General features: G+C 48.6%; 1 protein-coding gene across 1 annotated transcript in view; it reads right to left on the bottom strand.

The window, feature by feature from the left end:
• The window catches only part of lrsam1 (leucine rich repeat and sterile alpha motif containing 1), a 108,196-nt gene that overhangs the window by 19,105 nt on the left and 74,513 nt on the right, over window positions 1-14,578 (bottom strand). Inside the window, 3 exon segments of the mRNA XM_068012749.1 lie at window positions 2,710-2,808; window positions 10,943-11,038; window positions 12,128-12,208. Coding sequence (XP_067868850.1) covers window positions 2,710-2,808; window positions 10,943-11,038; window positions 12,128-12,208 — 276 coding nt within the window.

The following is a 14,578-nucleotide window of genomic DNA, read 5'->3' as shown; positions in this document are numbered from 1 at the left end:
TATGGTGCGGCACATGCACAGCCTACGTCAGCACCCGGCTTGTCAGGACTAAGTTGCGCATGCATGCAATAACGCCATCACATACTGCAACGTCTACTCACCACTCGCTTCCCGCCTTGCCACTTCTCTCCACCTTGGCCGCATGCTCCCCACTTCAACCCCCCACCTGTCGGCCACTCACTCCCACCTCGCCACTCACTCCCACCTCGGCTGCTCACTCCCCACTTCACCACCCCCTCCGCCCCCACCACCTGTCGTCAACTCTCTCTGGGTCTCGCCGCTTCCTTCTCTCTGCTCCCCGCTCCCTCCTGCTTCTGCTCCCTTCCACGATCGCCGCCTCTCTTCCTCTCATGGGGGAGGTGGGGAAGAGAGAGAGGGACAAGATAGGCAGGGGAGTGGAGATTGGGAGCGGGAGGAAGCGGGCAACAGAAGGAGGAGGGAGCGTGGAGCAGAGGCAGAGTAGACGGGAGGAAGCAGTGAGGCCCGGAGCGAGTGGCTGACAGGTGCAGGGCGCGGGGGTGAAGTGGGGAGCGAGCGGCCGAGGGGGGAGAAGTGGTGAGGCGGGGAGCAAGCGGCAAGCAGACGGGCACAGGAGGCAGTGGCGAAGAGAAGCATGATGGCAGGAGGTACTGTTGGGGGTAGGTTGGAGGTGGTGTTCGCAGCCACTGGGGATTTGAGTTTCCTTTGATTTTGTGATAAATTGAACAGCGCCATCTTTATTACTGGCAGCTACCAAAAATGTCTCAGTCAGTGGTAATTCAGTGCATGAGGCTGCATTTGCGCATGTGCAAGTACTGCGCCACCTAGTGGTTGGTTGTGTTGTCAGCAAATGCAGCCTTTCTTAAATGTTGAGAGGTTGGGAAGGGTTGATATACAAAGAGACCTGGATGTCCTTGTTCATGAGTCACTAAAAGCTAGTATGCAGGTGCAGCAAGCAATTAAGAAGGCAAATGGTATGTTGGCCTTCACTGTAAGGGATTTGAGTACAGTAAAGATGTATTACTTCAATTGTATAAAGGTCTTGGTGAGACCGCACCTGGCGTATTGTGTACAGTTTTGGTCTCCTTATCTAAGGAAAGTTATACTTGCCATAGAGGGAGTGCAATGGAGATTCACCGGACAAATCCCTGGGATGGCGAGACTGTCTTATGAGGTGAGATTGCAGAAACTGGGCCTGTATTCTCTAGAGTTTCGAAGAATGAGAGGTGATCGCATTGAAACTTACAAAATTCTTACAGGGCATGACAGGATAGATATAGGTAGGATGTTTCCCTGGCTGGTGAGTCTAAAAGGGAACAAAGTCTCAGAATAAGGGGAAGGCCATTTAAGACTGAGATGAGGAGGAATTTCTTCACTCAGTGGGTGGTGAATCTGTGGAATTCTCTACCCCAGAGGGCTGTGGAAGCTCAATCATTGAGCATGTTCAAGCTAGAAATTGATACATTTCTGAATACTAATGACATCAAGGGATATGGGGTTAGTGGGGAAAAATGGCGTAGAGGTAGATGATCAACCATGATCTATTTGAATGGCGCACCAGGCTTGAAGGGCCGAATGGCCCACTCCTGCTCCTATTTCCTGTGACCCTATGACGGGGCAAAGTCCTGCAATATTACGGAGGTAGAAATGGGCGATCATAGTGATGGTGCGAACATGAGGTCGGAAGCTCATTTAGGGGTCAAATGTGACACCAAGGTTGTGAACAGAATGTCTTAATCTCAGGCTGTGCCAGGGAGAGGGATGGAGTCGGTAGCTAGGCACTGGAGTTTGGAGTGGGGACTAAAAACAATGGCTTCAGTCTTCCCAATATTTAATTGGAGGAAATTTCTGCTCATCCAGTACTGGTTGGCAGATAAGCAATTCGATAATTTAGCAACAGTGGAAGAGTTGAGAGAAGCAGTGGTGAGGTAGAGCTGAGTGTCGTCAGCACACATGTGAAAACTGACCTGTGCTTTCGGATGATATCACCGAGGGACAGTACGAAATAGGAGGGGGACAAGGATAGATCCTTGGGGGACACCAGAGGTAACAGTGCGGAAGAGAAGCCATTGCAGGTGATTCTCTGGCTACGATTAGATAGATAAGAATGAAAGGTGAGAGCAGTCCCACCCAGCTGGATGACAGTGGAGAGGCATTGGAGGAGGATGTCAAAGTCATGAGGTGAAAGGTAACAACATCTAACTCAACGTGCCATCTTGTGCTGTCTGAAATCAATATTTTAATGCACCTCCTATTATGTACCCAGAGGGCACCCATGGCTCAAAATCTGCTCCCGGCAGCAAACTACCTTTGACACGGAGTCAGATTCCACTCGACTCGGTACTGACCTAACTGCATCATGACCCTGCAGTGCAGATATGGGCACCAAGAATATTAGAAAGAAAAATATACATGTTCACGAGTCAACAAGGATTACTGAAATACTGGGTACATATGCTGACCAGGAGGCAAAGGGAGGTTACTAGATTATAGCGCCTGAATACAAGATACAAGGAGATGGGTTGAACTGTCTTTTGTCCTGTCAAATTCTTACATCACGATCCAGACTGTTTTTTGGAACATGAAAAGGGACAAAGTTATGATTCAGTCACAGATGGAACAGGAAGGATTAATAAAGTAAAATAACTGTTCAGGCCACTGGACAGCTGAGGACATTATTTATTCAGAACTGCATATGTTAGAGAAAGAAACTGAGGTGCAACAACTTACCCGTGCTCGGAGAGACAGGGGCTTCTGATCCATCAGACGCTGATATTGAATCAACCAGTAATTCTCCCGATTGGTCGCATGTTTCGTCTCCATTTCTGCCTGAGAGACAAAACCCAACTCAATACCTACTTCATATCAAAAACATCTCAAATCCCCAGCAGAATCCGCTCCATACGCACGAAGGCTCCTGAGACAGCACCTTCCAAACCCGCGACCTCTACCATCTAGAAGGACAAGGGCAGCAGATGCATGGGAACACCACCACCTGCAAGTTCTCCTCCAAGCCACACACCATTCTGACTTGGAACTATATCACCCGGTCACAGGGATAACTTGCAAACTCCACACAGGCAGTACCCAGAACTGAACCCAGGTCACTGGAGCTGTGAGGCTGCAGTGCTAACCACTGCGCCAGGTCAAAATCCTGGAACTCCCTTCCTAACAGCACTGTGGGTGTACCTACCCCATATGGACTACAGCGGTTCAAGAAGGCAGCTCACCACCACCTTCTCAGGGGCAATTAGGGATGGGTAATAAATGCTGTCCTAGCCAGCGATGCCCACATCCCATGAACAAATAAAAATACTGAACAGAAACATCTCAAACCGCCATCAGAATCTAGGAACGTAGGAAGATAGGAACAGGAGTAGGCCATTCAGCCTTTCGAGCCTGTCCTGCCATTCAATGAGATCATGGCTGATCTGCAGTCTAACTCCATATACCTGCCTTTGGCCCATATCCCTTAATATCTTTGCTTAACAAAAATCTATCTCAGATTTAAAATTAACAACTGTTCTAGCTTCAACTGCTGTTTGTGGGAGAGAGTTCCAAACCTCTACCACCCTTTGCGTCAAGAATCTGCCTCATAACCAACCATGCAACAACCACCTTCGTCGATCTCAATTTGCTCCAACCCTAGTAGCAAACACGTAGCCCTTTCCACTATAAGTACTGCATTGGATTCTTCCTCCCAGGAAGAGAATCCAATCAATCACACTCCAGCATCCCTTGGCTTCCCTATTTAAAATTAATGTGTGGTTTTGGCGTTAAGTGCAACTCCTTTCTCTCATGACACGATTGTGATGGGATGGGCATAGAATGACATATGTGCAGGTATTAATAAGAATGATGTCATTTACTTAAAACTGGAGACGCTGCCTCCTCACATAATCGCACTGAATTAGTGGGCGGCACAGTGGCGCAGTGGTTAGCACCGCAGCCTCACAGCTCCAGCAACCCGGGTTCAATTCTGGGTGCTGCCTGTGTGGAGTTTGCAAGTTCTCCCTGTGTCTGCGTGGGTTTCCTCCGGGTGCTCCGGTTTCCTCCCACATGCCAAAGACTTGCAGGTTGATAGGTAAATTGGCCATTAGCAATTGCCCCCAGTATAGGTAGGTGGTAGGGGAAATATAGGGACAGATGGGGATGTGGTAGGAATATGGAATTAGTGTAGGATTAGTATAAATGGGTGGTTGATGGTCGGCACAGACTCGGTGGGCCGAAGGGCCTGTTTCAGTGCTGTATCTCTAAAAACCTAAAACTACAGTAACATACATAGTCCAGATCTGTGGAGGAAAGGTTTGCGCAGCAGGCCATGAGCGAGTAGTGCATTATTAAGATGGAGGGTGGAGGTCAGCCCCTCTCCCATAAACAGTTCGAGGTTAGTTCATTTGCTCCACAATCCCTGTAAAGTTAGCACTAACAGGATGGGCTTGGAATAACCACTTTCAAAAGAAACTCGCCACGCCTCCTTTGACAGCACCTTCCAAACCCACGACCTCCACCACTTAGAAGGACATGGGCAGCAAATGCATGGGAACACCACCACCTGTAAGGTCCCCTCCAAGTTTGTTTTTATTCATTCATGGGATGTGGGCATCACTGGCCTGGCCAGCATGTATTGCCCATCCCTAATTGTCTTTGAGGAGGTGGTGGTGAGCTGCCTTCTTGAACCGCTGCAGTCCATGTGAGGTAGGTACACCCACAGTGCTGTTAGGAAGGGAGTTCCAGGATTTTGACCCAGCGACAGTGAAGGAACAGCGATATAGTTCCAAGTCAGGATGGTGTGTGACTTGGACGGGAACTTGCAGGTGGTGGTGTTCCCATGCATCTGCTGCTCTTGTCCTTCGAGGTGGTAGAGGTCGCAGGTTTGGAAGGTGCTGTCGAAGGAGCCTTGGTGAGTTGCTGCAGTGCATCTTGTAGATGCACACACTGCTGCCACTGTGCGTCGGTGGCGGAGGGAGTGAATTTTTGTGGATGGTGTGCCAAACAAGCGGGCTGCTTTGTCCTGGATGGTGTCGAGCTTCCTGAGTGCTGTTGGAGCTGCACCCATCCAGGCAAGTGGAGAGTATTCCATTACGCCCCTGACTTGTGCCTTGTAGATGGTGGTCAGGCTTTGGGAAGTCAGGAGGTGAGTTACTCGCTGCAGGATTCCTAGCCTCTGACCTGCTCTTGTAGCCACGGTATTTATATGGCTACTCCAGTTCAGTTTCTGGTCAATGGTAGCCCCTAGGATGTTGATAGTGGGGGATTCAGCGATAGCAATGCCATTGTCAAGGGCAGATGGTTATATTCTCTCTTGTTGGAGATGGTCATTGCGTGGCACTTGTGTGGCGCAAATGTTACTTGACACTTATCAGCCCAAGCCTGGATATTGACCAGGTCTTGCTGCATTTCTACACGGACTGCACTTGAGGAGTTATGAATGGTGCTGAACATGGTGCAATCATCAACGAACATCCCCACTTCTGACCTTATGATTGAAGGAAGGCCATTGATGAAGCAGCTGAAGATGGTTGGGCCTAGGACGTTACCCTAAGGAACTCCTGCAGTGATGTCCTGGAGCTCAGGTGATTGACCTCCAACAACCACAACCATCTTCCTTTGCGCTAGGTATGACTCCAACCAGCAAAGAGTATTCCCTGATTCCCACTGACTCCAGTTTTGCTAGGGCTCCTTGATGCCATACTCGGTCAAATGCTGCCCTGATGTCAAGGGCAGTCACTCTCACCTCTTGAGTTCAGCTCTTCTGTCCATATTTGAACCAAGGCTGTAATGAGGTCAAGAGCTGAGTGGCCCTGGCGGAACCCAAATTGAGCATCACTGAGCAGGTTATTGCTAAGCAAGTGCTGCTTGATGGCACTGTTGATGACACCTTCCATCACTTTACTGATGATTGAGAGTAGGCCGATGGGGCGGTAATTGGCCGGGTTGGACTTGTCCTGCTTTTTGTGTATGGGACATACCTGGGCAATTTTCCACATTGCCGGGTAGATGCCAGTGTTGTAGCTATACTGGAACAGCCTGGCTAGGGGTGTGGCAAGTTCTGGAGCACAGGTCTTCAGTACTATTGCCGGAATATTGTCAGGGCCCATAGTCTTTGCAGTATCCAGTGCCTTCAGTCGTTCCTTGATATCATGTGGAGTGAACTGAATTGGCTGAGGTCTGGCATCTGTGATGCTGGGGACTTCAGGAGGAGGCTGAGATGGATCAACTTGGCACTTCTGGCTGAAGATTGTTGCAAATGCTTTACCCTTATCTTTCGCTCTGATGTGCTGAGCTCCCCCATTGAGGATGGGGATATTTGTGGAGCCACCTCCTCCAGTTAGTTGTTCTATTGTCCACCATTCACGACTGGATGTGGCAGGACTGCAGAGCTTAGATCTGATCCGTTGGTTATGGGATCGCTTAGCTCTGTCTATTGCATGCTGCTTATGCAGTTTGGCACGCAAGTAGTCCTGGGCTGTAGCTTCACCAGGTTGACACCTCATTTTGAGGTATGCCTGGTGCTGCTCCTGGCATGCCCTCCTACACTCTTCATTGAACCAGGGTTGGTCTCCTGGCTTGATGGTAATGGTAGAGTGGGGGATATGCCGGGTCATGAGGTTACAGATTGTGGTTGAGTACAATTTGACTGCTGCTGATGGCCCTCAGCGCCTCATGGACGCCCAGTTTTGCATTGCTAGATCTGTTCGAAATCTAATCCCATTTAGCACGGTGATCGTGCCACACAACACGATGGACGGTATCCTTAATGTGAAGGCGGGACTTCATCTTCACAAGGACTGTGCCGTGGTCACTCCTACCAATACTGTCATGGACAGAAGTATCTGCGACAGGCAGATTGGTAAGGACGGGGTCAAGTATGTTTTTCCCTCTTGTTGGTTCCCCCACAACCTGCCACAGACTCAGTCTAGCAGCTATGTCCTTTCGTACTCGGCCAGCTCGGTCAGTAGTGGTGCTACCGAGTCACTCTTGGTGATGGAAATTGAAGTCTCCCACCCAGAGTACATTTTGCGCCCACACACCATCCTGACTTGGAACTATATCGCTGTTCTTTCACTGTTGCTGGGTCAACATCCTGGAACTGCCTCCCGAACAGCACTGTGGGTGTACCTACCCCACATGGACTGCAGTGGTTCAAGAAGGCTCCTCAAGGGCAATTAGGGATGGGCAATAAATGCCAGCCTGACCAGTGACGCTCACATCCCAAGAATGAATAAAAACAAATGCCATGGATTTCTTTAACCACACAACTTTAACAGACATTCATCACTTCATAACTCATGCTTTGCGGCCTGAGATGGGGGGTGGATTGACTATCGATGGGGTGGGCTGGGTGGGCGGGTTGCCTTGTGTTATGGCTGCATTTTCTACCTTATGCAGTTTCAAAGATGTGTGAAAGTTTCATATTTGCATCAAAAACATCCAACAGTATAATTACTTTTCACCCATTTTCTCTTGGACATTTACATCTCCTCTAGACCCATCTTATGTTTCTTTATGGTCCCATTACTAACATCTGTAGCCTTGTACCATCATCCCGTTTGTCATTTAATCCTTCCTGCCTTCCATCCTAACACAGACCTTCCCTTTTGCTCTTGTCCGCTTTTTCCTGGCTCCTGGTTTTGCTTAAAACCTGTTCATCTCTAACTAACCTTTCAGGTCTGATGAAGGGTCATCAACCTGAAACATCAACTCTGTTTTTCTCTCCACAGATGTTGCCAGACCTGCTGAATGTTTCCAGCATTTTCTGTTTTTATTTCAGATTTGCAGCTTTTTTATTTGGGTATAATTACCCAATTAGCTGTCTCAAAAGTTTCTTAATTCACTTGAAAAAGCACTTCAAAACACTCCTACAGGGGATGCAGAGACGAAGTGGGCCCACATCAGAGGCGCCATCTATGACTCAGCAATGACCACCTTTGGCAAACGTGAGAAGCAGAATGCAGACTGGTTTCACTCTAACTCAGAAGAGCTGGAACCTGTCATAGCCGCTAAACGCACTGCACTGCTGAAATACAAGAAAGCCCCCAGTGAGTTGACATCCTTAGCACTTAAAGCCGCCAGAAGCACTGCGCAAAGAACAGCCAGGCGCTGCGCAAACGACTACTGGCAACACCTATACAGTCGTATTCAGCTGGCCCCCAACACCGGAAACATCAGAGGAATGTCTGACGGCATTAAGAGAGCTTTTGGGCCAACCATCAGGAAGATCGCGCCCCCCCCCCACCCCCCACCCACTCTCAAGTCTAAATCAGGGGACGCAATCACTGGCCAACACAAGCAAATGGACTGCTGGGTGGAGCAATACCTAGAACTGTACTCCAGGGAAAATGGTGTCACTGAGACCACCCTCAGTGCAGCCCAGTCTCTGCCAGTCATGGATGAGCTGGATGAACAGCCAACAAAATCGGAACTCAGTAATGCCATTGATTCTCTAGCCAGTGGAAAAGCCCCTGGAAAGGACGACATTACCCCTGAAATAATCAAGAGTGCCAAGCCTGCTATACTCTCAGCAATCCATGAACTGCTTTGCCTGTGCTGGGACGAGGGAGCAGTACCACAGGACATGCGCGATGCCAATATCATCACCCTCTATAAGAACAAGGGTGACTGCGGTGACTGCACCAACTACCGTGGAATCTCCCTGCTCAGCATAGTGGGGAAAGCCTTTGCTCGAATCATTTTAAACAGACTCCAGAAGCTGGCTGAGCGTGTCTACCCTGAGACACAGTGTGGCTTTCGAGCAGAGAGATCCACCATTGACGTGCTGCTCTCCCTTCGCCAGCTACAGGAGAAATGCTGCGAACAACAGATGCCCCTCGACGTTGCTTTCATAGATCTCACCAAAGCCTTTGACCTCGTCAGCAGACATGATCTCTTCAGACTACTAGCAAAGATCGGATGTCCACCAAAGCTACTAAGTATCATCATCTCATTCCATGACAATATGAAAGGCACAATTCAGCATAGTGGTGCCTCTTCAGACCCCTTTCCTATCCTGAGTGGTGTGAAACAGGGCTGTGTTCTCGCACCTACACTGTTTGGGATCTTCTTCTCCCTGCTGCTCTCACATGCGTTTAACTCTTCAGAAGAAGGAATTTTCCTCCACACAAGATCAGATGGCAGATTGATCAACTTGTCCGTCTTAGAGTGAAGACCAAAGTACGGAAAGTCCTCATCAGGGAACTCCTCTTTGCTGACGATGCTGCATTAACATCCCACACAGAAAAGTGTCTGCAGAGACTCATCGACAGGATTGCGGCTGCCTGCAACGAATTTGGCCTAACCATCAGCCTCAAGAAAACGATCATCATGGAACAGGACGTCAAAAATGATCCATCCATCAATATTGGCGACCATGCTCTGGAAGTGGTTCAAGAATTCACCTACCTAGGCTCAACTATCACCAATAATCTGTCTCTCGATGCAAAAATCAACAAGCGCATGTGAAAGGCGCCTGCTGTTATGTCCAGACTGGCCAACAGGGTGTAGGAAAATGGCACATGGACACGGAACACAAAAGTCCAAGTGTTTCAAGCCTGTGTCTTCAGTAACTTGCTCTACGGCAGCGAGGCCTGGATAATGTACGTCAGCCAAGAGCGACATCTCAACGCATTCCATCTTCACTGTCTCCGGTGAATCCTTGGCATCAGGTGGCAGGACCGTATCGCCAATGCAGAAGTCCTCGCGGCGGCCAAGACTCCCAGCATATATGCCCTACTGAGCCAGCGGCGCTTCAGATGGCTTGGCCATATGAGCTGCATGGAAGATGGCAAGATCCCCAAGGACACATTGTACAGCGAGCTCGTCACTGGTATCAGACCCACCGGCCATCCACATCTCCGCTTTAAAAACGTCTGCAAACGCAACATGAAGTCCTGCGACATTGATCACAAGTCGTGGGAGTCAGTTGCCAGTGACCGCCAGAGCTGGCGGACAGCCATAAAGGCGGGGCTAAACAGAGGCGAGTCAAAGAGACTTAGCAGTTGGCAGGAAAAGAGACAGATGTGTAAGGACAGAGCCAACTGTGTAACAGCCCCGACAACCAATTTTATCTGCAGTGCCTGTGGAAGAGTATGTCACACTAGAATTGGCCTTTATAGCCACTCCAGGGGCTGCTTCACAAACCACTGACCACCTCCAGGCGCTTACCCATTGTCTCTCAAGACAAGGAGGCCAAAGATAATTATAGGAAGGAATGTGCAAACAGGAGGAGGCCATTCAGCCTCGTGTCTGTTTGTCACTCAATGAGATCATGGCTGAGCTGTATTCTAACTCCATCCACCCACCTTGGTTCCATATTCCTGAATACTCTTACAGAAATCTACCGATCTCTGATTTAAAATGATTAATTAAGCAAGCATAAACTGCTCTTTATGGGATAAGAGTTCTACACTTCTACAACCCTTCAAGTGAAGAAATGTTTTCTAACTTCTCTCCTGAATGACCTGGCTCTGATATAAAGTCATGTGGTACTAGGTGAATTGCTCCTCAGAGATCCAGCACAGACACAACAGGCTGAATGGCCTCCTCCTGTGCTGTAACTACTCTATGATTCTACGCCCCATGTCCTAGACTCCCCCACTGGCAGAAAAAGTTTTGCTCTATCCACCTTATCAATGCCTTTCAAAATCCTAAAAACCGCAAATCACATCACCCCTTAACCTTTGTTAATCCAAGGATTAAAAACCTAGTTTACATTATCTTTCCTCGTAAATGAATCCTAGGGAGCCTGCCTTTCCCAACTGGGACTGCCTGACACCAGGTGAAGTGCTGGTAATTATAGGCCAGTTACGACTGATGGGCAGTGTTGAAATAAGAGCAACTCACAATAAGTGTAGTGATACCAATGTGCCCAGTGGCAATACTACAGGCAGTGTGCCCCAATCCACCTGTGCAAAGCTTATCCGGTGCGTCACTCCACATGCACACTCACACCCACTCAGCGTACCAGCAGGTCCCGCAGTTCCTTCTCTCGATGTTTCTTCTCTTTCAGCAGCTGCTGCAGGAGGTCACTCAGCGCCTGCCGGTCCTCCATCAGCGTTCCCTGAAATGTGACAAAGAAGCCAAGAGGAAGTGAAGAGATTTTTTTTTTTATTCATTCAGGGATGTGGGCATCGCTGGCCAGGCCAGCATTTATTGGCCATCCCCGATTGCCCTCGAGAGGGTGGTGGTGAGCTGGAGGTCAGAGTGAGGATTTGCGCAACAGAACAAGACGTGTTTGAGGGAATCACGTCACGTCAGCAATGGCATTCGGCACCCAAAGGAAAAGCCACAAGGAAAACTACCCGAGAAGGAGGGACAGCTCTGAGGAGAGACTCCTGGAAACATGGAGTGCGGGGGGTGGGTTCAGACATCTGTCAAAACCAGAGGAGTTGCAAGGGAAAAGGGGAGTGAAAGGGGAGAGTGCGTGAGTCGGAGATCGGAGGCAGACAGCAAAGTCCAAGAACGGTGCAGATCGTGAGCAGTTAAGGTGAGTCCCACAGGGGTGGAAAAACAAATTCGCGCATCAGACACCAACAGCAAGAGTTCATGAACTGGAAAAAAAAACAGGAAAAGCCCAGACTGAGCTGAGAGGAAGAGCCAGGAATGAAGGCTGGTTTAAAAAAAAAAACACAGAATGGCGTTCTCATTACTGTGGTGCTGAGAAGGATTTGAAACATGAGTAGAGGAAGGGGCAAGGGGGAGGAGAGAGAGGGAGAGGGAGGGGGAAGGGGCAGTGGTGGAGAGAGGAACAGAGAGAGGGGCAAGGGGGTAGGGGAAGTGGGTGGCAGGGTGGGGAAGAGGGAGAGAGGGGTAAATGGCACAGAGAGGGAGGTGGGGAGGGGACAGAGAGTTAGCGTCGAGAAGACGTGAGGATGAGTGAGTGATGGGAGACGTGGTGAAAACTGATCGACTGAGACATACTGGTAACAGTCCTGAGAGCACCAAATCACTACGGGTTTTAATCTCCTTTCAAGCTTGTACATCCTGCAGTTTATATTCATTCACTAAAATGATTGCAGAATATCACAGCTCTCTAGCTGCTACACACAAGATTCAGGTTCATCCACAAACAGCGCTGCTTTGAATGGTTTCCCAGTGATGCTGTCACAGGGCTGGGACTGTGGGTGTGCAAGTGTGATTTCAGCCCTACCTGAAGATTCTCCGTGTCATACTCTCTTCTGTCTAACTCGATGTGTGTCAGCTGCATTAACTCATTCTCAATCAATTTGATCTGAATGGTTCAAAACAAAAGATACAATGGATTGATTAGATACATGTAGATGAGGTGAGGTCTGTTTACAACCCACCAGCAGAGTGCCGCAGGGCTAAACAGTGACAAAAATAATTTCTGCAAATGTAAGATGGGTTGGAGGATGGGATGTGGTAGGGAGCAGGCGGAGGGAGTCTGCCTGCGCTAAGGGTGTGTTTTGGTGGATCATTTGAACCAACTTAACCCTGTGGTCACAGTGAATACGTCAATCCCGAGTCAGTGGCCCAATACCAGACTGAAATTTAACTTCAGATTTTAACACCATACAGCTTTAGTGTTGGTGTGAAGTGGAATGTTAAACATGTACAACTGTCGAGTGAAGTTTCTAACCCTTTATCCATCTACTCCCACCTCTGTAGCATTGCTCATCTCTGCTCCTGCATCAGTCCATCTGCTGCTGAGATTCTGATCCATGCCATTGTCACCTCCAGACCAGCCTATCCCAATACTCTCCTGGTCAGCCTCATATCCCGCACTCTCCACCAGATTCAGCTCATTTAAATCTCTGCTGCCCATGTCCTAACCCACACCAAGTCTTTTTCACCCACCAGCCCTATGCTTGCTGACCGACAATGGCTCCAAGTCCCCAATCAAATTTAAAATGCTCATCTTGTGTATTTAAACCCCTCACCATCTCCTCCAGAGCCACAACCCCGACCCATTCAAACTCTCCAGTTCTCTTACACTAGCTAACTGCGCACGTCACTGCCCCTCCCCCCCTAATTGCTCCACTAGGTCCCATGTTCTGAAAAATTCACCCTAAACCTCTCGCCACATTTTAAGACCCTCCTGAAAACACAGCTTTCTGTCAGCCCTCCTGGTATCTGCTTCTTTGGTGTGGTGTTCATTTTCTCCTTGCGTCTCTGTGACGCACTATGCGATGTTTGTTCTAAGTTAAAGGTACTTTATACAAGTGCAAGCTGTTGCTGATTAAATTAAATGGAAGCAACAAAAATAAATATGAAAAAGGAAAACTTCCTGCTACACAGGCTGATCCCATCCCACCTGCAGGAGACCATCTCAACCAAGAATGGCACAAAATTATCAGTTTAAGTGCAGTCGATATAGTTTACGAAAATTGGTTGAAAAGCTGCCTTACCAAGGGCCACTTTTAACTGCAATTATCAAGTGACTCCCATCGATTACCCCCTGTCCAGTAATCAGTGGCTTCTCTTGAACACAGGATGCGTATCAGTTTGACTCAGTACATGCCTCTCTTGCCCAAGAATCAGACTGTTAGAAGTTCAAGACCCACTCCAGAGACTTGACCATGTTAGCTGGGCTGACACTCCAGCTCCAGTACAGTACTGAGGGAGTGCTGCACTGTCAGTGGTGCTGCCTTCCTGAGTTAAACTGAGGTTCTGTCTTCCCGTTTAGGTGGATATTAAAAGGGTAGTTTTCGGACTCCAAACACCAGGCTGGAAACCTCCATCTTGAGGAGAACATAGTGGAAACTCCAATGTGTCCATTGTACGAATATTCAACCCTGTTGAAAAATTGCCCTTTATAGATCCCATGGCATTATTGGAAGAGGAGCTGGGAATTCTTTCAATATCCTGTCCAACATTCCTTTCTCCACCATCAAAAAGAACACCCAGGTTAACAAGTTATCGCTATTTGTGGGACTGTGCTGTGTGCAAAATGGCTGCCTCGTTCACCTCCTGTGTACAAAATGGCTGCCTCGTTCACCTCCTGTGTACAAAATGGCTGCCTCGTTCACCTCCATAACAATAGTCATTGCTCTTACAAGCTTTGGGATAAATACAAGCTCTTTCCTGTGACGGTGCCGGGGAAATAGACTGTATCAGCAAATCCACACTGGACATGATAAGCAGTGTGGGTGATAGAGGCAGAGTTCCACATTACTTCGAGTCACAGCATGTGCAGCAATTAATCTACATTAACGAGGTCTGAATGTTGTTAATCAATCTCCATGTATGTCTTCCAAACACTGACCACATTTTTATTAGTAGAAGCAGTACCAGTGCAACATTTCAGGTAGCAATTCCGAATGATAACGATTAAACTCTCATCTCAATACCTGGATTATTTTGACATGTCAGACATAGGGCAGCAGACTGAGTGCTGCAGTGGAGCCTTGAAAATAAGGACCTGGGTGGAGGCTGGAGGGGTAGGGGTGGGGGTGGGGGGCATAAATAAATAGAATCCCATCAGCAGGAGCAGTCCACAGCCCCCAGACAGCACATCACCCAGTCAGGAAGAAGCTGTGAACCCCACTGCATAGTACTGCTCTCCTGGCTGAACAAGAAACTGAAGTAGATGGATGTGGGGAAGGATGAGAAAAGCGAGAGAGTGAGAAACAGCAGGGAA

This window comes from Heterodontus francisci, chromosome 32 (genome assembly GCF_036365525.1).
Source record: "Heterodontus francisci isolate sHetFra1 chromosome 32, sHetFra1.hap1, whole genome shotgun sequence".
Lineage (NCBI taxonomy): Eukaryota > Metazoa > Chordata > Chondrichthyes > Heterodontiformes > Heterodontidae > Heterodontus > Heterodontus francisci.
The sequence above is the reverse complement of the archived record's forward strand: the minus strand, read 5'-3'. Positions and strand labels throughout refer to the sequence as shown.